The 23,429-nt window shown below is 54.5% G+C and overlaps 2 protein-coding genes across 34 annotated transcripts in view; one reads left to right on the top strand and one right to left on the bottom strand.

The window, feature by feature from the left end:
- Positions 1-1,489, top strand: part of MARCHF10 (membrane associated ring-CH-type finger 10) — a 99,188-nt gene extending 97,699 nt beyond the window's left edge. For 15 of the 29 annotated variants that reach the window (XM_081576588.1, XM_081576585.1, XM_081576592.1 and 12 more), the window contains one exon: positions 395-831. In XM_081576588.1, coding sequence (XP_081432714.1) covers positions 395-456 — 62 coding nt within the window. In that variant the 3' untranslated portion in view covers positions 457-831. Of the gene's footprint in view, positions 1-394 lie in introns of all 29 variants that reach the window. The other 14 variants (XM_081576574.1, XM_081576571.1, XM_081576570.1 and 11 more) reach the window with 1 other exon arrangement.
- A 6,510-nt stretch (positions 1,490-7,999) lies between these two features.
- The window catches only part of MRC2 (mannose receptor C-type 2), a 60,061-nt gene continuing 44,631 nt past the window's right edge, over positions 8,000-23,429 (bottom strand). Inside the window, exons 10-30 of one of the 5 annotated variants that reach the window (XM_081576545.1) lie at positions 23,093-23,208; positions 22,384-22,532; positions 21,339-21,556; positions 19,875-20,017; positions 18,141-18,243; positions 17,735-17,873; positions 17,588-17,623; positions 17,186-17,346; positions 17,032-17,099; positions 15,973-16,073; positions 15,539-15,675; positions 13,143-13,257; positions 12,858-13,021; positions 12,569-12,677; positions 11,842-12,080; positions 11,537-11,705; positions 11,288-11,437; positions 10,846-10,965; positions 10,426-10,605; positions 9,436-9,462; positions 8,000-9,331 (exon numbers count right to left, since the gene is read on the bottom strand). In XM_081576545.1, the coding sequence (XP_081432671.1) occupies positions 9,108-9,331; positions 9,436-9,462; positions 10,426-10,605; positions 10,846-10,965; positions 11,288-11,437; positions 11,537-11,705; positions 11,842-12,080; positions 12,569-12,677; positions 12,858-13,021; positions 13,143-13,257; positions 15,539-15,675; positions 15,973-16,073; positions 17,032-17,099; positions 17,186-17,346; positions 17,588-17,623; positions 17,735-17,873; positions 18,141-18,243; positions 19,875-20,017; positions 21,339-21,556; positions 22,384-22,532; positions 23,093-23,208 (2,868 nt within the window). In that variant the 3' untranslated portion in view covers positions 8,000-9,107. Of the gene's footprint in view, positions 9,363-9,435; positions 9,463-10,409; positions 10,606-10,845; positions 10,966-11,287; positions 11,438-11,536; positions 11,706-11,841; positions 12,081-12,568; positions 12,678-12,857; positions 13,022-13,142; positions 13,258-15,538; positions 15,676-15,972; positions 16,074-17,031; positions 17,100-17,185; positions 17,347-17,587; positions 17,624-17,734; positions 17,874-18,140; positions 18,244-19,874; positions 20,018-21,338; positions 21,557-22,383; positions 22,533-23,092; positions 23,209-23,429 lie in introns of all 5 variants that reach the window. The other 4 variants (XM_081576546.1, XM_081576550.1, XM_081576549.1 and 1 more) reach the window with 4 other exon arrangements.

Genomic DNA, 23,429 nt, shown 5'->3' with positions numbered 1-23,429 from the left:
TCCAAATAGGGAGCACTCACTCTAGCTAATGAGGAAAGAAATATTGAGAATAAGAATCTTTCCCAAGAATAAAGAAAGCACCCCACCCCGCCTCCTCCACTCTGACTCCACTGCTTCTCACCGCCTCTGTACCCCCTAGCCTCCCCATCACATGACCCTCTGTGTCCAGCCAATTTGATCCCTGAAAGATTGCGGGGTCTCTGTTCCTCACACTGTTCCAGGCACTGTAGCATTTATGTGTGTAGCATTTATGTTGTGTGTGTCTATTGTGTATTGTATGTGTGTCTGGTCACTGGTGCTGGGGCAGAGGCTTGGGGGAGCCGGGCAGGAAGGGCAACGATGCCATCCTCCTCCACGACAGAGCCTGCAGCCTGAGTGTCCTCTTGCTTTCCAGGTTCCGAGCTGGGAGATGGGAGTGACAGCAGCATTTGTGAAGGCAACAGCCGAGTTGTCTAGCAAGGGAGCTGGCCCTGGAGCTGGCCGGGCAGAAGCCTCTCCTCCTGGCCATCCTTCCTCCGTGCCCACAAGCCTCTCTTCCTCCTCCTCGCCACTGAAATGGAAACCGCTGTTCCCAGTTATCTTTTTCACCTTCTGCCACGCTCTTTTTGGGGTCTGGCTCGAGCATCCACAGACAGCAACAGCGACCTGCTCAGTCCCACACCTGGGCTTGCTGAGCCCCCGCCAGCTGCCCAGCTGTTGCCCCTCCACCCAGAAGTCCAAGGGACCCATTGGCCTTAGTGGGCCCCATGGCCTGGGGTCCCTCTGTGGAGGGCGCCCCTTCAGGTCTCACTCCACCCTGAGTGGAATCAGTAAACTGACATTATTCACCCAGCTTTGTCTTGTGCTCATTCCAGTCCCCTTGGACAAAGGCTCAGGGCCTGAAACTCTGAGGAGTGCAGCTCCCACACCCCTCACTCGTCCCCACATCTCACCTCTCCTTGCCCCCCACCATCACTGCCATGAGGGATGACACAGCCTGGGCCCCCACGGGGCTGGGTCAGGCCCCCACAGGCTGGCCGGCTGCCCCTGTAGATACCCACTTAGGAGGGTTTGGTACATTTACTCCACAATTCGCTCCTAATTGCACCTTATCACCCAAAGGCCAGATCAAGAATTAGGATGAAAAAAAAAGGCAGAGAATTTAGTAAGAGGTAGGTGTGTGTATGAGAGAGAGAGAGACAAAGCCAAGTCAAAAAATAAAGATGGAGGGAATGAACTACTGATACCTGCAAAAACATTACAGCAAGTGAAAGAGGCCAGTCATGAAAGACTACATACTGTATGATCCTATGTACATGCAATTTCTAGAAAAGGCAAACTATAGAGACAGAGCAGCGGTTGCTGGGGGTTGGGGAGGGGAGCGGAGACGGACTGCACACGAGCTCAAGGGGACTTTGTGGGGTGATGAGGGGCTTCTGAAAGCTGGTCTGTGGTTATGTTCACACAACTGGATGCATTTACTAAAGCTTATTGAACTGTGTGCTTAACGTACGCAAACTCTGTGGTATAATTGTAAAATATGCCTCAACAGACTTTCTAAACCAATGGAAGAAGGGACAGAGAAAGGGTAAGAGAGAGGAAAAGGTAAAAGAGGAAGAGGTGCTTTTGAAACCATGGGGTGTCAAGAATCGGACACGACTTAGCGACTAAACAACATGGATTTGTTAGTTTCTGTTATGTGTGTGTTAGTCACTCAGTAGTATCCAGCTCTTTGCAACCCCATGGACTGTAGCCCGCCAGGCTCCTCTGTCCATGGAATTACCCAGGCAAGAATACTGGAGTGGGTTGCCATTTCCTTCTTTAGAGAATCTTCCTGACCCAGGGATCAAAGCCAGGTCTCCTGCATTGCAGGCAGATTCTTTACCCTCAGAGCCACCCGGGAAGCTTCTGTCATGTGAGTACTGAAAGTGTGAAGTGAAAGTGAAAGTTGCTCAGTTGTGTCCGACTCTTTGCGACCCCATGGACAGTCCATGGAATTCTCCAGGTCAGAATACTGGAGTGCGTAGCCTTTCTCTTCTCCAGGAGATCTTCCTAACCCAGGGATCGAACCCAGGTCTCCTGCATTGCAGGCAGATTCTTTACCAGCTGAGCCACAAGGGAAGCCCAAGAATACTGGAGTGGGTAGCCTATCTCTTCTGCAGTGGATCTTCCTGACCCAGGAGTACTTCAAGAAGCTAAACAATTAAATGCATTATTTGTGATTTAAAAAAAAAGACAATGATGGGGGACTTCCCTGGTGGTCCAGCAGTTAAGACTCCACACTCCCAATGCAGGCAGCCCAGGTTCGATCTGGCCAGAGAAGTAAATCCTGCATGCTGCAACTAAAAAAAAAAAAAAAAAAAAACGGGTGCTACAACTAAGACCCAGTACAGCCATATAAATAAACTTTCAAAAATACTTAAAAAAAAGAATGATGAAAAGGGCTATCTCCCTCCTCTATAACTGGCTAAATATTGGCAGAACCTACTCGAGCCTGAGGCACGCTGGACAGGATACAGGGTTTTTTCTATGCCTTTGGCTCTTCAGGCAGCTTTTACCAACTATCAACTTGTGCTTCCCTGGTGGCTTCCATGGTAAAGAATCCACATTGCAGGAGACCTGGGTTAGACCCTTGGGTTGGGAAGAGCCCCTGGAGAAGGGAATGGCTACCCACTCCAGTATTCTTGTCCAGAGAACTCCATGACAGAGGAGCCTGGCAGGCTACAGCCAATGGAGTCGCGGAATCAGACTCAGCTTTCACTTTTTTCAATCGTGTGCCGGTTGTGAGGACACAGGGAAAAAAAAATGCACAGTGCCCACCTTCTTGGAGCTCACTTCTCACTGGGGCAGCAGGACATGCGTAGAAATCATCATACTGAGGTGACAGGAGCCCACAGGTTGCACTTACAGAGCACTTCCTAGGAGCTGGGCCTGAGGGTAAGCGTTTTACATTTATCTTTAATCCTCACAATACGCCTATGAGGCAGATACTAGTAACCCCATGTTACACGGGGAGAAATGTACACTAGGGTTCTCTAGAGAAAAAGAGCTAATAGGATCTATAGAAAGAGATTTAGTGTGAGGGATTGGCTCACAGGATTATGGAGGCTGAGAAGTCCCGCCGTCTGCCATCTGCAAGCTAAGAACCTAGGGAAGCCAGTGATGCGCTTCCAATTCAAACTTGGGCCTGGGAACATGGAGGTGGGGGGTGGGGGGCGGGGTGGGCGGCAAGAGTGTGAACCCTGGTTGGCCTCTGAAGGCTTGAGAACCAGAAGTGCTGATGCTCGAGAGCAGAAGATGGGTGTCCTAGCTCAACAGAAAATCTGTCCTTTCTCTCCTTTTTTGCTCTATTCAGGCCCTCAATGGATTGGACAAAGCCCACCCACCCTGGGGAGAGTGATCTTCTTTACTCAGTTTATTGATTCAAATGCTAATCTCTCGACCTCACTCGTGGTCCATCAGTTAAGAATCCACTTGCCAATGCAGAGGACACTACAGCATGTCAGGCTTCCCTGTCCTTCACTATCTCCCGGAGTTTGCCCAGACTCATGTCCATTGAGTTGGTGATGCCATCCAACCATCTCATCCTCTGTTGCCCCGTTCTCCTCCTGCCTTCAGTCATTCCCAGGATCAGGGTCTTTTCCAGTGAGTCAGCTCTTCACATCAGGTGGCCAAAATATTGGAGCTTCGGCTTCAGCATCAGTCCTTCCAGTGAAGCACCACAATTCTAAAGCATCAGTTCTTCAGTGCTCAGTCTTCTTCATGGTCCAACTCTCATATCCATACATAACTATTGGAAAAACCATGGCTTTGACTATATGGACCTTTGTCGGCAAAGAGATGTCTCTGCTTTCTAATATGTTGTCTAGGTTTGTCATAGCTTTTCTTCCAAGGAGCAAGGGTCTTTTAATTTCGAGGCTGCAGTTACCATCCTCAGTGATTTATATATACTACTATGTACAAAATAGGTAACTAATGGCAACTGACTGTATACAGTGCAGGGAACTCTACTCAGTACTCTGTGGTGACAAAAATGGAATCCAAGGAATACAGGATATATTTATACAAATAGCTGATTCAGTTTGCTATACAGTGGAAACTAACAACATTGTAAAGCAACTGCACTCCAATTTTAAAAAATAATAAAATATCCATAATAGTGCAAAGTCTCATATATGCACCAAGCCCCCACTTCATTTCTACACATACTATGCAATTCTCCTTCTTTTTTGGCTGCACTGTGCCGCATGCAGGATCTTAGTTCCCCAACCAGAGATCGAATCCGGGCCCCCTGCAGTGGAAGCAGAGTCTTCACCACCTGACCACCAGGGAAGTCCCCATCCTATGAAGTTCTGTGCATTATGTACCATGTCCAACCCCAGCCCAGGCTAACCAGGCATCCCTGGTTAGGTGTCCCTGCCTCAGGAATGGAGGCCAGAGAAAAAGGAAAGGAGAGAGGCCACTTTTAGCCCTTACCCTCAAAACAGGCTTCTGAAACTCAGCACAGATGTCTCAAGTTGAGACAGAGTTCTTGAGCCTCGGAGTCTGCCTGTAAGATCATGGTGGGTGGGAGTGGATTCTCACCTATATCCTGTCCCCCAACCTTTTTATAGAACAGGGAGGGTGGAGAAGTGACCAGCCAAGTCCTTCCCCTCTCGGTGCCTCTGTTTCCTCATCTGTCAAGGGGCACAGTCGCAACCAGCTGATGATATGTTGAGAGGATAAAATGAGTTTATTCATGGTAAGCAGTTAGAACAGGGCCATATCTAGTAAATAATCAATAAGTATCTCGACCATTACCATCATCATGGAGGAATGGCCTGTCTGAGGCAATGTCCCTGAGTTCCCTGCAGCCCCAGAGTAGGAAAAGGCACCATCCAAAAGTTTCTCAGGTCCCAGAGAAAGATACAGACGGGCCTCTCTGCATAAGCTGGCAGGACTGTGCAATGACCGAGGAGGGCCAGATCCCCAGACAAGCCACAGGACCTCAGAACTTAAGAGATACCATGCAGGAAAGAAAAAAAAATAGACGACTAGAAAACCTGAACCAAACAGGGTTTCCCTGAAATGGCTACAGTTCTGCCATCAGCCACTATCAGAAGCTAGTCCATTTTCTGCACTGACTGCAAGCAACAAATCCATTTCAAGGGGGAAATGCCTGCATGCTGCTTTGTCCCTTTCCTTTCTCCAGGGCTGGCCTCCCTGGCTGCTTTGCTGGACAAGGATTGCCATCTGCAGATCCAACGGGGCCGCTTCTGGGGGGAGTCGAGACTAAAGTCAGCCTTCACTGGGCCTCCCGGCTGCCCTGACCCCTGAGATAAAGGCCTGAACATCCGAGCACTTTCATCTCACGCCAGTCTCGCTCAAGGCCCCTCCATGTTCCGTCCACCTCCTTTCCCTTTCTTCCCCCTTCCTGCCCCCACCTTTCTTGGGAATTGCCTCTCCCTCCAGATGCAGTTCTTGACCTTGTCCCTGCCCCGGACTCCAGCCCTAGTGCTCCAGGCAGCTTGGCAGGGCCTGGCCAGCTCTGTTCCAACAGAACCATGTGGTGCGGCTGGCCGGCTCCTCACCCCTGCGGCCTCGCAGTGCTGCCCACTGGGCCAGGCCAGCTCCGCCAGGACACCTGGGAGCAAGCCATCTCTGATTTGACAAGAAGAGGTTGTGAGAAGACCTGACATCTCTCTCTGGAGAGCGGCCCGTTTGCCCGTTCATTCATGGATCCAGCGAGCTGTCCTGGAGGCCAGGTGGCCAGAGCTGAGCCGGTTTTCATCCCACCAGTGCCAGCGGGGCTTGGAGCCTAGATTCAGTGCCCTTTGCCCAGGCACCAGGGGCTGGGTCTCAGGGCATCATAGATGGAATGTAGAGAGGCTGAAGGCCTAGTGCATGGAAATGAGCAGAAGAAAGGAGTTTCTACCATGCACCCTATCAGAACCAGCACTGGCCAGGGGCCAGAGGCAGATGACCCCAGTCCCAAGCCTTCCTCCTGCCCACAGAGAGCCACCCAGCCCTCCCCTGGGCAGGCAGGAGCCCCCAAGCAGAACAAGGTCTCTGGGGAGCCCCCAGGTGCACGTAAAGCTGTCTGAAATGCTTCTGGGTGGGGGTTCAGGGCTCTGGCAAGGACTAAAGCCACCCGAGGAAAGGAGAGAAGAGTGGGGAACAAGTATTACTGGAGTGATTTAAACCAGGGGTCCCCAACCTCCAGGCCACGGACTGGTATCTCCTGTCAGATCAGCGGCAGCATTAGATTAGAAATAAAGTATGCAATAAATGTAAGGCACTCGAATTATCCAAAAACCATCCCTTCCCTCCCGGTCCCTGAAAAAATTGTTTTCCATGAAATATGTCCCTGGTGTTAAAAAGGCTGGGGACTGTTGACTTAAACCTCTGGACACACAGCAGCCACTGGCCACAAGTAGCCCTGGGGCATTTGGGTCCTCATTCCTTCAGCTACTCCTCCCATCCCCAAACCCCACTGGGAGCCTGTGACCCCGCCTTCACCCCTAGGCTCTTGCTATCTCTCAGGGCAAGGGTCAGCGGCCAGCTCCCCAAGGGGCTTCAGCTCAGCCTGGCCTAGCCATCTGTGAGCTGTGGCTAATGGCCCGGCACTCAACTCACAAAGGGAGCTGTTCCCCACTGTGGAGGGCTAATCACTTCAGGCTGAAGTGGATTAATCATTAAGGAACTCCACCCACCCACCCACAGGATTGGGGCTCCCTCCCTGAAGTGAGCGGGCCCCTCTGTGTTTCCTGCTGCTGCTACAGAGAGAGGAGCGTAGGAAGAGGCCCTTGGGTTTCCAAGGCTCCGGAAAGGAGCTCCCAGACTCAGATATGGCCCCTCGTCTACCCCACCGTGCAGGCCAGACGCTTTGGACTTCTCAGTATCTATCTTTTCCTATCATATGGGCTTAGGCTTTGAACCATGTGACAAGATTACCGATTTAGAAAACAAGAAACTTGGGTTTAAAAATCACTAAGGCCAAACATGCATGCGCACACAACCTCACCAGGTGCCGCAGACAAAACGATCCAAATACCGGCTGAAAAGGTCAGACTAGCCCAGCCCTTCCCACTGATTTCCTGCTGGACCTGACATCCACATTCAGACTTTCTAGGCCTGCCTTCAAGGCCTTGGGCAACCAGGCCCCGCCACGCTCCAGCCAGCCTGGCCTCCCCACTGGTCATCTGAAGCACCAGGGACTCCGCGGCAGGACCCGCCCCAATCCCCTTGCCATTCCCCAGCCCAGGACCGGATGCTTGCACCACCTCCCACCCACCTCCTTCAGGTTCCAGCCTCACTGCCTCTGGAGAGACCCACCCCAACCACCCAGCCCAAACCAGCTCCCCACCCCTCGGCCTACTTCAGGCCTTTTCACTGCACTCAGCGCAACCTGGTACAGTTGACCATCCTTGTCTGGCAAGGCCTTCTCTGTTTGCAGTTCTAACTCCAGCTCAAACATCCTGAATGGAGGTAATGGGGGCGGGGGGGAGGTCCTGCGATCCACTCCCCTGCCTCAGGGTGGTTTCAGAGCCCACACTACCCAGGGACAAATGTGTACTCACTTTCTTGCAGCTCAAATGCAGGTCTGCCTTGGAAGCACGGTGGTGTGGGGCTCCCACCTTGGTCTGGCAGGAGCACCTCACACGCTGGCCTGGGAGCCCCAGCCCAGAGACAAACAGTACCAGCTGACGTTTATGGGACAATTACAGCTCCAGCGCCAAGACCCTGTGTGGACTGCTTTGCCCAGGTGATCTCACTTAATCCTCAACCTCCTTAAAGGAGCCTGGGAGGTGCACCCTGTTCTCCCATTTTACACTCTGAAAGGGGAGCCAAGTTACCCAAGCTCACGCCACTGTCCTTTGGCTCCGAACACTCACCCTCACACGTATTCCCAGGAGCAGAGAGAAGGCTGGGGTCCTGTGGCCCCGAGACAGAAGCAAAATGGATGCAAGCCCCTCAAAACAACATGTATCTTTGAAGCGGTATGAAGGACAAGACTCCCAACAAGACAAAGCGGGGACCCTTCTCTCTCAAGCCTCTTAAAGGTGTTTTATTTGTTTGCTTTTCTTTTATCTTTTTCTTTTAAAACAATAATGGCACATTAAAAAAATTAAGAACTACAAAAAAGGACCATGTCTTGGGTCTGTGTTCACATTGTCCTGGGCCATGGCACCAGGACTGGTGATTCTGACTGGGGTTCCGGCCTCTTGGAAAGGTTCTGGGTGGGTCGTCTCCCCCACACAGGGGCCACTCCAGGGGGTTCAGGTGCCATTCCTCTGGGCCCCCTTAGAGGGCGCACCCCAGCTTCCACTGACCCTGGCCAACCACCTCCTCTCTCTCCAAACTACAGCCAGGACCTGGAAACCTTAGGGAACTTACTTTGGTCCCCACAGGGGACTTTATAGGGACAGAGCCCTCCCCTGACCGGCAGGAGATGACACCCCAGCCCAGCCCGGTCATCCCCAGGAGGTCAGGGGGTCTCTTCCTGGTCCTGTCTCCAGCCCAGCTGATACCACAGTGATGCTCCGGTCCTCAGTCCCGGCCCAGAACCCTCCTGCCATGCCCTACAGCCACCCCAGCAGGCACACGAGTGACACATGCTCAGCCCCCCTGTGACCCCCACCAACAGCAAGAGGGCTCCCCAGACCCTGGGGCCCTGGCTCAGAAGGAAGGGCTGGGAGAGCAGGCGGGATGCAGGGCGGGGGTGGGGGGGCAGGGAGGATGTGAGGAGCTGAGCTGCCAGGATAGGGGAGAAGCGACAGAGGCTGGCTGAGGGCTTGGGGAGGCTCCTCAGACTCTGCAGCGAGAAGGGGGGGCGTCCCAGGGTTGGGGCACAGGCCTGGGGGGTGGGGGCAGGGAGAAAGAGGCAGAAAGAGGCTCCCGTCCTGCCTCCAGTGACCATGGGGGTACAGGTCCGGGTGGCAAGACCTTAGGGCCCCCCCAAAAGGAAACGCCATGCTGCACTCAGCCAGGCCTCAGCCCAGCCCTCATGGGAGGGAGGGACCCCACCAGCCCAGGCCCTGCCAGCCCCAGCTCCCCACAGCGGCTTCCCAGGGCGCCCCCCCCATAGGCTGACTGGACCACAGCTGGTGGGGGGCCCAGCTCCACTGGCCCCACCCACGCCCTCGGCTCTACTCCTGCTGCTCGTTCATTTCCATGTCGGACACCAGGATGTTCTTCTCGGTGGCCTCGCTGGGGCCGGAGGAGCTGCGGCTGTAGCGGGCGCCCTCAAAGGCCCCACGCTCGACGCTCTGTCGCCGCCGGTAGAGAATCAGGGCAGCGGTCAGCAGGGCCAGGAGCAGGAGCACCGCCATCAGCACCACCACCAGGGCCGCAGGGTTCTCTGGGAGGGCTGCTGCGGCCAGAAGGACCCTTGGTCAGAAGCCCTGCCACGCCCGCCCGCTGCCCAGAATGACTGGGACCGGGTTGGGGGGGGGGGTAGTCCTGCCTGCCACTCACCTGATGGGGAGAAGCTGCTTGCCTCAGCTGTGGAGGAGGAGGGACCAGTTAGTAACAGTGGTAGTAACAATATAATAATAATCAGCAAACATGAAGAACATTTTCTGTTGCGCCAGACACTTCACTGGCTCATTTAATCCTCTCATAGGTACCCTTATCATTGTGTTGTTGTTTAGCCGCAGAGTCATGTCTGACTCCGGAGAAGGCAATGGCACCCCACTCCAGTACTCTTGCCTGGGAAACCCCATGGACGGAGGAGGCTGGTAGGCTGCAGCCCATGGGGTCACGACGAGTCACACATGACTGAGCGACTTCACTTTCACTTTTCACTTTCATGCACTGGAGAAGGAAATGGCAACCCACTCCAATATGCTTGCCTGGAGAATCCCAGAGATGAAGGAGCCTGGTGGGCTGCCGTCTATGGGATTGCACAGAGTCGGACACGACTGAAGCGACTTAGCAGCAGCAGCAGCAGCATGTCTGACTCTTCTGCAATCCCTTGGACTGTAGCCTGCCAGGCTCCTCTGGCCATGGAATTTCCCAGGCAAGAATACTGGAGTGGGTTGACATTTCCTCCTGCAGGGGATCTTCCTGACCCAGGAATCAAACCTGTGTCTCCTGCGTTGGCAGGCAGATTCTTTACCACTGAGCCACCTGTGAAGCCCATAGGTACTTTTATTACCCTCATTTTACATATGAGTAAACCGAGGCTGGAGAGCTTAAGCAATTTACCCAAGGTCACAGAGTTGGCAAACGGTTTGGGTTGGGCTTGAACCCCACATTCCTGCCTTTAAGCATGACAAAATGACAGGTTTGCTGTCTACTCTGGCAATTTGCAGGAAGGACCAGTCCTTGGTACAGACCAGTTGATCCCAGAGGAGGATCCCAGCGGCCCCAGGCCTGTTGACTCCCTCCCATCCGCTGTGTGGCCTGCAGAATGAGCAGTGGCCCAGGGGCCTCCCACCCCCCAGCACTAGATGTCTCCCGCACCTCGAGGGAGCTTGCAGACGACGCCCATGGTGATGTTGGTGCAGGCGCCCGGGCGCCACAGCCCACTGCTACTCTGGATCCAGTAGCAGCTGTTGTGGCTCAGCATGCTGGGGCCCAGGCCTGGGGGCCCCCAGTTGGAGTAGTTCACAGCTGTGTTGTCCTGCCAGACCAGGGTGCCCCCTGTGGGAAAGGCGGCATTGGGGGGGCATTGCTGGGGATGTGGGAGGCAGCGACATGGAGCAGAAGCAGATGGGAGAGAAGAGGCCTGTTCTAGAAAACCCCCACATCCCACAGATCCTCACCTCGCTCCCACAGGCCCTCACCCCCCCACCACCGCTCACCACCGGCCAAGCCCCAGTGAAGGGCCACCCCCTGCAGCCTGAGGCCTGCCCCTCCTGACCCTATACCCAGGGGACCCACCTTTGGGGTTGAAGTTCATGCCCAGCCAGGCGCCCCGACTCTGGCCCTCAGAGCTCTGCAGATGCTCCCAGACAAACACGTTCTCCATCTCATCCAGGATGGACAGGACCGCGCCGCCCGCTGGACACAAAGGAGGCCGACGTCAGGGCAGTTGAGTCTCCTGGGGGGTAGCAGAGCCCCCGGAGAGGCCCCGCCCTCTTCCCTGGCAGCCTGAGTAGAGGATGGCGTGAAGACGTGCGTGTAAGGGGAGGGCTACATTTACATCCACGTCCCGTCCCAGATGGTCTGTGTGGATTGGACCGTGAGGGGCACTGAGAGGTGGTGAGTGCAGCCGACAAGCAGAGTGCGGCACGGGGACCACATTCGTGGGGTCTCTGAGCGTCCTAGAGAGGGGTCGCCACCCGGAACGCCCAGGTGGGGGCGCTCGCCCCACCCAGCCCACCTCTCTGGCAGCGCTGCAGCGCCTCCTTGTGGCCCAGCAGCAGCTCCATGTGGAAGGAGTAACAGTGCTCTCGGAAGGGAATCCATGCCGAGTCCGCCAGCCCCTGGGGACAGCTCCCGTGGTAGCTTATTTGTCGCGGAGGAGGGGGCCCTGTGAGGGGGCAAATGCAGGATTGAGGAAGTGGCCCAGGGTCCTCCTGGGGTCGGCTTCTCCCTGGCCCAGCCCTCACCCCGCCGGGTGGGCACTCACCGCCGTGAACTCCACACACAGCCCCCTGCAACTTGGTGTCACAGCTGGTGGTGCGCCAGGCGCCATCCGTGTCCACGTAGGCGCAGCCCCCCGGGAGCTGGGGCTCCCCGTCCTGCCAGCTCACGTAGCTCAGCGGCTCCTCCGAGACCCAAGAGTACCGCCGGGAGCCCTGGGCACAGGGGGCCATCAGGGCAGGAGCAAGGGAACCAGCCAGGGCGGGGTGGAGGGGTGTGGCCACGGAAGGCAGGGGGTTAGGAGGAGACAGGGAGGGACCTGGGGGGAGGGGGACCCAGCCCGGTGCCCACCTCCTCACTGGCCAGCCCAATCCAGAGTGGCGTGCGCAGCCCTCGGGCGGCCTGAGTGAGGAAGGCCTGGGTGTAGGGGTCAGGCACGTGGGCCAGGCTGGCATTTCGGCTCTCACACAGCAACAGGGCGTCGTGCCAGCGCAGCGGCTTCTGCAGCAGCCGGAAGGTGCCGTTGAGGTAGGAGAGCTCAGCGCCCGGGGCAGGGGGCGATGCTGCTGGGGATGGGCTCAGGGAGGGGTCTACAGGGAAGGGGGCAGGACTCAGGCCGGGCTCTGCTCCCCTCACCCCATCCCCAGGCATGAGGCCAAGGGGGAACAGCAGGCAGAGACCAACTCTCCTCTGGGTGCAGTAACCGTCAGTCACTTTTGTTATTAATAATAGGTTCTTACTAGTAAAGGGATGAGCAACCTTGAGCCTGACCAGGAACCCAGGGCAGAGGGACCCCTGCTCAGAGCTGCAGGAGCCTCAGATGTAGAACCACTGGGGTCCCTGCCACAACGCATGACCAGTGTCTTAGTTCTTCCTGGGCAGCCCTCCAAACCCCAAACCTTCCTCCTGCAACCCCTGGGTGCTCACTGCCTGTCCCTCTGATTGGTGCCTGGCCTTCTGCCCATCTACTTCCCAAGCAGAGTGGTCCCCTGAGGTCAGGGACCATGCCTCATTCCTCCTGGCTCGGCCCAGTGTCCAGCCCTGGGCTGAGGTCTCCAGGCTCCCAGGTGATACCTACCTGTGGCCTTCTGGCAGATGAAGCCGTGGGTCTCCTCTGCACAGCTCTGGTCGTCCCAGCGGCCAGTGAAGTGGGTTGAGGGGCTATGCAGGACCACTGCACAGCTGGTCTGGGGGGAAGGAGCTGCTCAGGGGAGCCCCAAGAGCTGCCTGCCTTGTGCCACCACCCCCCAAAAGTCTGTACTATGAGCAAAGAGGCTGCAAGGGGGTCCCCAGGCGTGAAGACAAGTGCTGCGGGCCAGGGCGGGTTAGCGGGTGCAGAGGAGAGCATGGGGCAGGGGCTTCCTCACCGGTATGTTGCCGCTGGGAGCAGGGCTAGGGCCAGAGGGCTCCCCGGGGGCCCAGTTGGCATACTGCAGAGGCTCCTGCTCCACCCACTGGAAGTCCCTCTGCGAGGCATGGAGGCCAATCCAAAGGTCAAAGGTCACATTGGGCAGGCTGGCTGTGATGAACGCTACAGTCCCCCAGAAGAGAGAGCGATGAGCCACAGGGCAGCAGCCCCCTCCTCACTCTGCTCTAGTCGTCTAGGGGGACGGTGTTAGAGGATTCTGGGGCCTCCCCCGGGCTGGCCCTACCTTGCTCTAAGGGGTTTGCAATGGTGACCAGTTGGGCCTCTTGCTGTTCACAGGAGAACTGTGCCTCTGACCACTTCACCCGGTCCTGGGGGTCCTGGCCTTGAATTCGGAAGCACTGCGGGGCAGAGGGGGAGGTGTGACATCCAGCTCCACCTCCCTGGCCCCCACACCCAGAAACTCCAACCCTCAGCGCCAGGCCCTGGGGAGGCTTTGGGGGCTGGGAGAGAAAAACAGGAGAAACAGGACATCTGGGTCTCCTTGACCAAGGCCCCGATACCCTCCCGACCTGGCACGGCAGATTCACATACACTGGCCCACACCTGGGGAATTTTAAAGTGGGACAATTTCTCTGGGCCACCAAATGCTCCACTACCTATGACAGCAACCCCTGGGCCACACCTGGGGACAACGTCTGTCTGGTTCTTGGCTTCATATACTTCGAAGGCTTTCAAAAGAATTATTGGTATCATTACAATGATGCTGACAAATTAAGAAAGGGACTGGTTACGTATATAAAATATGTTGTTTTAGATTAGGTGGAAGAAGCCATAAGAATAAGCTTTTGGAACAATTCAGTGACATGGAGAAATACTCAAAATACAATACTGAGGAAAAAAAAGTTGGCTACAAAATTGTGCTATTTAGTATGATCTCAATTATGTGGAAAAAGTCAGGAAGTGGAGTAACAAATGTTGACAGTGGTTATCTCTGGAGAGTATAGATGAGTTTTAGGTTTTTTTTTTCAAAATATGAATAATACATCTTACTCTTTTTGTTTTTTTTTTTATGGCAGAAAAGGTGTATTATTTGCTTGAATAATCTGAAGACAGTGAGAGCTCCATGACACTATGAGCTGGCTGCACTCCAGGGCATGACAAAGATTTATGGATTGTGTTATATAGTGTGAACTAATCTAATCCTCACAATTCGGTTAAGCAGTCTTACAGTGTCCGGCAAAGAAGGCATGATTCAAAGCTCAAACTAAGGATGCCAGGGAAAACCACAAGGAAATAGCACCCTTTCCTTCCTGGGGTAAGCTCTTTCAGCCACTAGATAAAAAAAATGAAGGTCTAATCAGGTTGGATGAATCAGCCCATGGGTCACTAACCACTCTTGGAAAGAAACTCACAATCTAGAAGGAACATTTTGAAAATACGTTTAGAAGCACATCCATCCTGATTCTTTTGATTGCCTCAAACTCTCCTAGCTGCACACTCAAAATAGTTGGAAAGAGAATTTTCTAAATGTTGTTTTTTAAAAAATCTTCCAGAGACTTTTTTTAAACCCTCTCAATCAGTTCTTTTGAGTAGTTTATAAGGCAGATTCGTTTAAATGCAAAAATTGATGAGCTAGTTTTTAAACAAAAATCGGCAGAAGGACTGAAAAATTTAATTGGCATTTAACTGGCAGAAGGACTGAAAAATGGAGAGAAGGACTTAGAAAGCCCAGCCAATGATGGATGAACTTTCTTCATCTTCATCTGTTTGTATTTGTAAAGCAATCTTTTCATCTACAACCATTCGATCCATGTTCTAAAATAATCTGAACTCCAAACAAGGCCTGTGAAGTCTGAATCGGTGTCAGACCTAGATTTTTTAAAATAATAAAGTATAGGAACTTCCCTGGTGGTCCAGTGGTTAAGAATCTGCCTGCCAATGCAGGGGACACAGGTTCTATCCCTGGTCAAGGAAAATCCCACATGCTATGGAGCAACTAAGCCCATGTACCACAACAAAGAATAGCCCCGACTCGCCACAACTAGAGAAAGCCTGCAAAGGTCCTGCAGAGGAAGACCCAGTGCAGCCAAAAATAAATAAAGAAATTAAAAATTAATAAATAAAAATAATGAAGTGTATGTGATCACTTTACTCTTATCAAAATTATTTAAAATAGTAATAATTATTATAATTGATAAATTTAAGAGCACAAAATTTTTTTCATACCACTAAAAGGAAAAATTTTGAAAACTTAAAAATACTGTTCTAAAATCTTTAGCTCAGGCTTTATATTGTTTTGTTCTTGTGCATATTTTATTATATATGACATCAGTCACATTAGTATGGAAGTAAATACATATATTTACTTTTGCACACATATGTATGGCACACACATATATTTTGTACGTTCAACATTTTGTTTTAATAGGACTTCATTTTCAAGATGTTTGGTGACCAAGGATCTAGAAAACTCACCAAACCACATGAGCAACCTTATTACTTGATGAACTGGAAGGTGTTACTACACTGAGTTAGTGTCCAAGGGGTCTAGCCCTGGTTCTGGGGCTGAGTAGGGAAGAAGGTGGTGGGTTCAGGCCAGAGGCCATGACTGTTATTGCCAGAAGGCCAGGACTCCTGAGGCTCAGCCTTCCCCTCGGGTGCCCCCTCCCTACCCCCTACCTTGTTGAGGAACTGGCTCCAGCCCGAGGGGCAGCCCCCTGTGGGCGGTGGGTCTTGGGGCTGCTGCTCTCTGGTGCTGTTGCGGCGCTTGCAGATGTAAGGCAAGGCTGTCGTACACCTCTGGTCCCCCCAGTCCTCTGTGAAAAGTGAGCAGCAGTCACCTCGAGTGTGGGGCCGGGCTGCCAGCACCCTGGCCTCACGCCCTGAGAGGAGGCAGGGCTGGGGCTCGGATCCTGTGTCCAGCTCTGAACCCAAGTCCTCTGTGACTGCTGGACAGGCGCCGGCCCTCCCCTCTCTGGATCCAGTCCTTCTTGGGTTGGGCAAACAGAAAGGATGAGAAGAGACTGAGGGCTCCCGCCCGGGCTCACCTCGCTGCCCTGAACACCAACCCTCCCCTCGGCTTCTGCACCCTCTCTGCCCTACCCTGCCCTCACCTCGGCTGGCCATCATGTACACGCACTTCTTGTCCTTGCCGATGGGCCGTGGTTTGCCGGGGGCCCAGGAGATGAAGTTTATAACGGAACCATCTGTCCACCTGCAACGGCACAAGCAGGAGTGATCCCAGTACGGGGCACCAGGTTAGACCTCCCCTGGATGCAGAAGTGAGGGGGCAGAGACTAGGGCCCAAGTCTAGGGGCTCAGGGCCACAGACTGAGGAGCGAGGCTACTGAGCTCAGTGCAGCAGGAACCCAAGGACCCAGTGCCTTCAGGTAAGGCCCAGCCTTCCTGGGCATCCACTTCTCTGGGCATCCACCTCTCTAACTAGAAAAGAAGTCTAAGGATCCCAGAGCAGGAGTCCAGTGGCTGTGTTCAGACACCCACGTGCTCCTCCTGGTCTTTCTGTGCCTCATGCCTGGTAGGTGAGCCCTGAACATGAAGAGGCCCCTTTGGACCATCATGCGTTCTTGCCCACGTCTGCAGCGGACCTTTTTCATGAGTGACCCCAGCACAATATGAACTGCTGTTATTTAGTGCCCAATAATGTGCTTCCCAGGTGGCTCTGTGGTAAAGAATCCGCCTGCCAATGCAGGAGACACAGCTTCAATTCCTGGGTTGGGAAGATCCCCTGGAGTAGGTAATGGCAACCCACTCTGGTATTCTTGCCCGGGAAATCCCATGGACAGAGGAGCCTGGCGGGCTACAGTCCACGGGGTCCCAAAGAGTCAGACACGACTGAGTGAGTAAACAACAACTACAACAACAATGTGCTGGATGCAGCGGCAAGGATTCGGACACCTTATTTTTAATCCTACGGACAACCCTACCAGGCAGGCCTCATTATTTCATTTTCTGGTGAGAAAACCGAGGGAAGCCCAGCAAGGTTAAGTCACTTGCTCAAGGCCACACAGCCCGCAAGGGGCAGAACTGGATTCAAAACCAAATCCGTCTCTTGTGTGCTATGCTGCCTCTCTATTTCCAGCCTGGGTCCCTGCCAGCCACCCACGCATGCGCCCCGCTGCCCAGCCACACCCACCCCCGGCCAGGGCTCCCACCTGAAGCGCCCGTCGCTCTCTGAGGTGTGCAGGCCGATCCACCAATGCTGCTCCTGGCCCCGAGAGAACTGGGGAAGCCGGGCAGGCAGGTGAGGATTGGCAGGGCCTTTTCCCTGGCTCCCGGGCTGCCCTCCCTGCTCGCTGGCATGCCCACCTTCTGCATATTGTGCCCCAGGAAGTCCAGCTCGGCCTGGCTGTGCACTGAGACCAGTTCCGCCTGGAACCACGTGCAGATGCGCTGCGCCTGCGCCCACGTGGAGTGGTGCTCGAAGAACTTATACTCAGCCTCCTGGAAACGCAGCCATTCCCGCCGGCCTGCGGGGGCAGCGTGGGGGTGGAGTCCAGGCTGCGGCTGCCTGCCCGCCCCGCCCACGGAGGACCAGACGGGTTCAGGGTAGCCAGGGCAGGTGGGCCTGCGAGCCCATCTGACCTGGGCCAATAATGTACCCCGATCCCCTTTTCCTTCGGCTCAAACCCCTAAACCCCTTCCTTCTGTCCTGGTCAAGCCCTGCCCCGGCCGGCCGCCACGGGGAGCGGAATGGACAGGAAGCCTCACCTTGCGGGCTGACATCAGGCTCCCGCACGTCAGTACCTACGGGGACAACAGGGACAGACACGCTGCAGAGAAGGGAGACCCTTCCTTGGACCCCGGGCCCTGCCGCCCGTCATCCCTTGCCAGGCCCAGCAGCGCCACCCCACCAACCTCGAGGGATCTTGCAGATCCAGTCCAGCTGCGTCTCGCACTGCATGGCCACCCACTGCAGGGAGGCCAGGTCGAGCACCGTGCAGCTGCGGATGTCGTCATCATCGTGCCGGCTCCGGTCGAAATTGTGGTAAGAGAACTGGTGACGTCAGAGGGGGAGAGGGGCCTCAGGCACCAGACACAGGCTGCCCTCACCCCCAGAACAGACTGAGAGGCCTGGCATAAGCTGGGACACCCCCACCCCCAACCTGGGCTAGGCACCCCCACCACCCTCTCCTTCACCAGCCGGCCCTTGTCATAGGCCCTGCCTCTACTGAACCTCTCACACCTTTGAAAGGCCACGCCCACTCCGAAAGGCCACGCCCACACCCCGTCCACCCGCCCCGCCTCCTCCAGGCCCCCTCACCCCAAGTCCATCACTCCAGCGCCAGCTCTGCCTGGCTCCGGGGTCTCGACGGTTCAGGCCAATCCAGAACCAATGCTGTTCATGGATCTCGGGCTCTGATTCACTTCAGCACAAACCGGGGGTGGAGACAGAAGGCATGGGGAGGGTGAGAGTTTTAAGGGAATCCCTGCAGCTGTGACTCGGGCAGTCCCGGGGGCCTGGGGCCTCTCCATCTGGGGTTCACACTGAAAACACTGTTGCTGCTGCTGCTGCTGCTGCTAAGTCGCTTCAGTCGTGTCCGACTCTGTGCGACCCCACAGATGACAGCCCACCAGGCTCCGCCATCCCTGGGATTCTCCAGGCAAGCATACTGGAGTGGGTTGCCATTTCCTTCTCCAGTACATGAAAGGGAAAAGTGAAAGTGAAGTTGCTCAGTCGTGTCCGACTCTTAGCGACCCCATGGACTGTAGCCTACCAGGCTCCTCCGTCCATGGGATTTTCCAGGCAAGAGTACTGGAGTGGGGTGCCATTGCCTTCTCCAAAACACTGTTGAGGCCACCCTAAAAAGTCTCCTCCCCAGAGAGAACTGGGCCAGCTGGGCCGGGCGCCCTGCTCACTGACTGAGGGCAGGTGGCCTGGCCCCTTCCACTGCTGCCCTTTGGGTAGGGTGTGCCCTGCCAGCAAGTCTGCAGACTTTCACTTTAGGAAGTAGACAGGGGCAGTGCATAGACCTGGGGCTGTGGAATCAATTACACCTCGATTCCAGTCCTAGGTCACCCCTGGACCAGCTCTGTGACCTTGGGCAAATAACCCAACCTCTTGATCAGCCCACAAGGGATGATGTCTACTTTGTAGGGTTGAGGAGACCATTGAATAGGGGTTCAGTGTTTAGTGCAGCCCCTGGCACACAGCGAGAAGCGATCGACATGGGCTATAATAGTCACTAGTCAAATAATGTCATTGTGCTGTTTGCTGGGAGGAGACGTCCCTGGAATTAAGATCTCAGGAAGCCTGGATCCATTTGGATGTTTCCCAAGGCTAAGGGATGATGGGGTTGTGTGTCATAGGAACCCACGGGACAGAGACAGGGTTCTGGGACCCCCATGGGTAAATGCTCACTTTTGCAGCCTTTCTCGTCCTGTCTCTCAGGAAAAGCTGTTTATTGAGAATTGTAGGTTATTATGGGATGGTGTAGGGTTGCAGGAGTGGGGCACTCACTTGGATAAGCTTATAGGAGATTTTGCAGGGAGAAGGAAAGATGGTAAGGATTAGGGTTGTATGCGTGCTCAGTCAAGTCTGATTCTTTGTGACCCCATGGACTATAGTCCACCAGGCTCCTCTGTCCTTGGGATTTCCGAGGCAAGAATACTGGATTGAGTTGCCATTCCCTTCTCCAGGGGAATCCTCCTGATCCAGGGATTGAACCTGCGTCTCCTGTGTCTACTGCACTGTGGGAGGATTCTTTACTGCTGAGCCACCAGGGAAGCCCCTAAGGGTTAGGGTCAGGTTTGTGTAATCTGAGAGTCCGAGAGGGTGCTATTGGCGCAAATGAGCAACACAGGGTCTCCAACTCCAGCGAGACCAGGGTTACTTAAGTGGGGACAGGACAGGCCTGGCACTAGCAGCGGACACACAGGTCATTCCAAGCCCTGGACAGACCTCTCTGGGGTCACCTTCACCCTGCCCACTGCCCCGTGTCCAGCAAAACCAAGAGCCCACACATGTGCACGCGGGCCACCGCCCCAAGGTTAGTACCCGAAGATCTTGTTGAGCATATTGGCCACAAAGTGCTCCTCTTCATAGCTGGCCAGGCTCAGCAGCTGGGCCCCCAGCTCCTGGCAGGCCCCCTGGGCCTGGACCCAGGTCTTCTTGTCCTGTAGCCGCTCTGAGCTGAACACCTGCAGGGGCAGAGTCCAAGCTGTCCCTCTGGCCCACCTCCCCGTGGGACACCTGCCCTCCCATGACTTGAGTGGGGAGGGGGCTAGGGCTTCACTGGACAGGGAGTCGAGGCTAGTTAAGACAGCCCTGTTCATCAGAGGGGGAGCCCTGGGGGGGCGGAAACTGGCACAGGCATCTCCCAGAGATGGTCCCTATGACCAGTGGGGTAGTCAGGGCTCTTATCCCAGCAGAGCCACAGTTTGCTGTGGGCAAGTCCCTCTGCTCCCTGGACTTCAGCATCTTTCTATAATAAAACACTCTGGACTACCTCAGTGGCTCCCAAACCCAGCCAGGTTTAAAACCACAGATTACTAGGCCCCACCACAGCCCATTGAATCCCCATCTCTATAGTGACAGCTTGGAAGATTTTTAAATTTTTTTAAACTGAAGTACTCCTGTACTTCAGTTTAAAACATTGATTTACAATGCTGTGTTAATTACTGCTGTACAGCAATGTGATTCAGTTATATATGTGTGCATGCTAAGTCGCTTCAGCCATGTCCTATTCTTTGCAACCCTATGGACTGTAGCCCACCAGGCTCCTCTGTCCATGGGGTTCTCCAGGCAAGAATACTGGAGTGGGTTGCCATGCCCTCCTCCAGGGGATCTTCCTGACCCAGGGATTGAATTCGAGTCTCATTATGTTTCCTGCAGTGGCAGGCAGGTTCTTTACCACTAGTGTTACCTGGGAAGCCCATAAATATATACAGATTCTTTTTTAATATTCTTTTCCATTATGATTTATCATAGAATATTGAATATAGTTCTCTGTGCTATACAGTAGGATCTTGTTATTTATCTATTATATATATAAAAGCTTATATCTGCTAACCCAAACCTCCTACTCCATTTTTCCCCCAACCCCCTTCCCTTGGCAACCACCAGTCTCTTCTCTACATCTGTTTTTTTGTTTCTGTGTCATAGATAGGTTCATCTGGGTCACATTTAGATTCCACATATAAGGGATCACATATAAATCAGGCTCCCTGGGCAATTCTAAAGAGCCGCCAGCCTGGCCCCAACATTTGAGCGTCTCTAAAACTGATGGTCTCTGTGGGTCTTTCCTCAATTATTTATTGAGCACCTGCTATGTACCAGGCCTCAGAGGACACTGACAAGAGTTTCAACAGAAAGGACCTAAGGGGAAGAGTTTCTCCAGGGCCCACCTGCTTGGATCATGGTTGGGTCCCACTGGGACTACCCCCCCTCTGCCCCCGCCAGGGATGCTGTCTCTTTGCTCTCGTTTCTCTCCCCCCACCCCGAGGCCCACAGGCTCCCTACCTTATAGCAGTGCCGAAGTTTGGGATCTGAGCCCCAGCCTTGGGGACAGGTGCCGGTGAGGCTGGGCGTGGGGTCTGGCCCGGGCAGCTCAGGTGTCACGGGCGTGCCCAGGCTCTGGCGGCAGATGTAGCGAGCCCGGAACGATGTGCAATTCTTCACCTCCCACAGCCCCATGGCACTGCCCGTGGCCAGGGCCACACAGCCCCCACGGCTGTACCCTGGAGGAGGGAGAGGGGTGACCCACACACTGAGCCCTCCCTCACGTCCCCAAGGGGCACCTCCATAGCCCCCGAACCAGGAGCCAGCTTGGCCATCTCGGCAGGGACACGCACTGTGGGGTCGGGGGCGGCGGGGCTGGAGAGCAGGAAGGAAATGGAGGCAGAGGCCTCACTCTACGTTGGCTCCTGTGAGATCTTAGGCAAGTTGCTTGACCTCTCTGAGCCTGTTTCATCACCTACTCCATCTTTGAAAGGGCTTAAAAAAGATAACAGGGGACTTCCCTGGTGGACTTGCAGATAAGAATCTTCCTTCCAAGGGATGTGGGTTCAGTCCCTGGTTGGGGAACTAAGATCCCACATGCTGTCAGGCAACTAGAGAAGCCTGTGTACTGCAACCACTGAGCCTGCGATGAAGACCCAGCACAGCCAAAAAAATAAATTAAAAAAATAAAAGATTTATAAAAAAACTTTTTTTAAAGATGATAAATGTGAAATGGCATAATAGCAAGAACTAGTTCTATGCTCACTATTCCAAGGGCTTTACATATATTAACCCATTCTAGCCTCATGTCAACCCTGTGAGGAAAGTACCATTATCCCCATTGGACAGATGAGGAAACCGAGGCTCAAAGATGGGCAACTAATAAACTGCAGAGTCAGGACCTGAGCCAGGCGTTTCAGCTCTGGAGCCCATCCTTCTAACCATATCACTACACTCTATGAATGCTGTCTCCTATGAAGCCTTGGGTCTCAGGCATGGCAGGGGTGGTCCACCGCCGCTCTCCCGGCTTCACCAAGGCACCAAGGGGACTGAGCGAGGGGCTCACCAGGCTGGTCCCGGTTCCAGTGGGTGTACATGACCTCATCCCCGCTGAGCCAGCGGAAGGAGCCGGTGAAGTTGAGGTCCTGCAGGGCCGTCCAGAAGTACTCGCCATCCCAGTTGTAGATGAGGCTGCTGACAAAGGCCTGCTCGAACCTGTGGGAGAGAGGCTGGTCAAGGCAGGCAGCTCAACCCCCACCACTCCTGAGGCCCCAGGCCAGACGTCCTCCTCTGGGAGCTGCACCCCGATAGGAAACTTGCTCAGGGAAGTGGGGACCCCTAGGGAAGCTGCAGCTGACACAGCTGACCCCCGCTGTTGTCTGCACCTCCACGCCTTGCTGAGAGAAAAATCAGACACAAGCCAACTCTTGCCTGGAGAATTCCAAGGACAAAGGAGCATGGCGGGCTACAGTCCACCGGATGGCAGAGTCGGACAAGACTCTGCGACTAACTTTCACTTTTCAAGGCCTCTTTGGGGCATCCAGCCCACAAGGAGGCCTGTTCCTGCCCCTGCCCAGGAACTGCCCCATGCTGGGGTCGCTTAATAAACAAGAGCCATTCTTTTGATAATATTAGAAAAAGGCCCTGGAGCCAGTTGAAACTCAAAGGGACTCAAAGCTCAAATCCCTCTACACTTGATGGCAGGATGCTGGCCCTTCTGGTGGAGGGACTGCATTTGACTAGGACGTAGGGGCGGGCTGGTCCCCCTCTCATACCTGTTGGTGATGGTGACCAGCTGAGAGCCGTGATCAGTGCACAGGCGCCGGGCCTCACTATAGGTCACCTGGTCCTCTCCCAGCCAGTAGCAGGAGGGGCTGTGCCACGTCCAACCCTGGCTCAAGAGAATGGGCAGAAAAGGGGGTGTCTGGGGGAGGGCTTCTTCTCTCTCACCCATAAATCCTGGGGTGGGGATGCCAACAGTGGCACCACTGAATTTTCTGCAGGCTTGGGCACAGGACTGAGGGAGCTGGTTTGACACCAGAGCTGGCTCTTCCTGTGCTGTGTCTGCACCGTGCCACGCCACACTGCCCCACCCACCATCACCCACAGCTG

Source organism: Giraffa tippelskirchi, chromosome 3 (assembly GCF_054371585.1).
Source record: "Giraffa tippelskirchi isolate mGirTip1 chromosome 3, T2T-mGirTip1v1.2.pri, whole genome shotgun sequence".
In the NCBI taxonomy this organism is placed as follows: domain Eukaryota; kingdom Metazoa; phylum Chordata; class Mammalia; order Artiodactyla; family Giraffidae; genus Giraffa; species Giraffa tippelskirchi.
The sequence above is the reverse complement of the archived record's forward strand: the minus strand, read 5'-3'. Positions and strand labels throughout refer to the sequence as shown.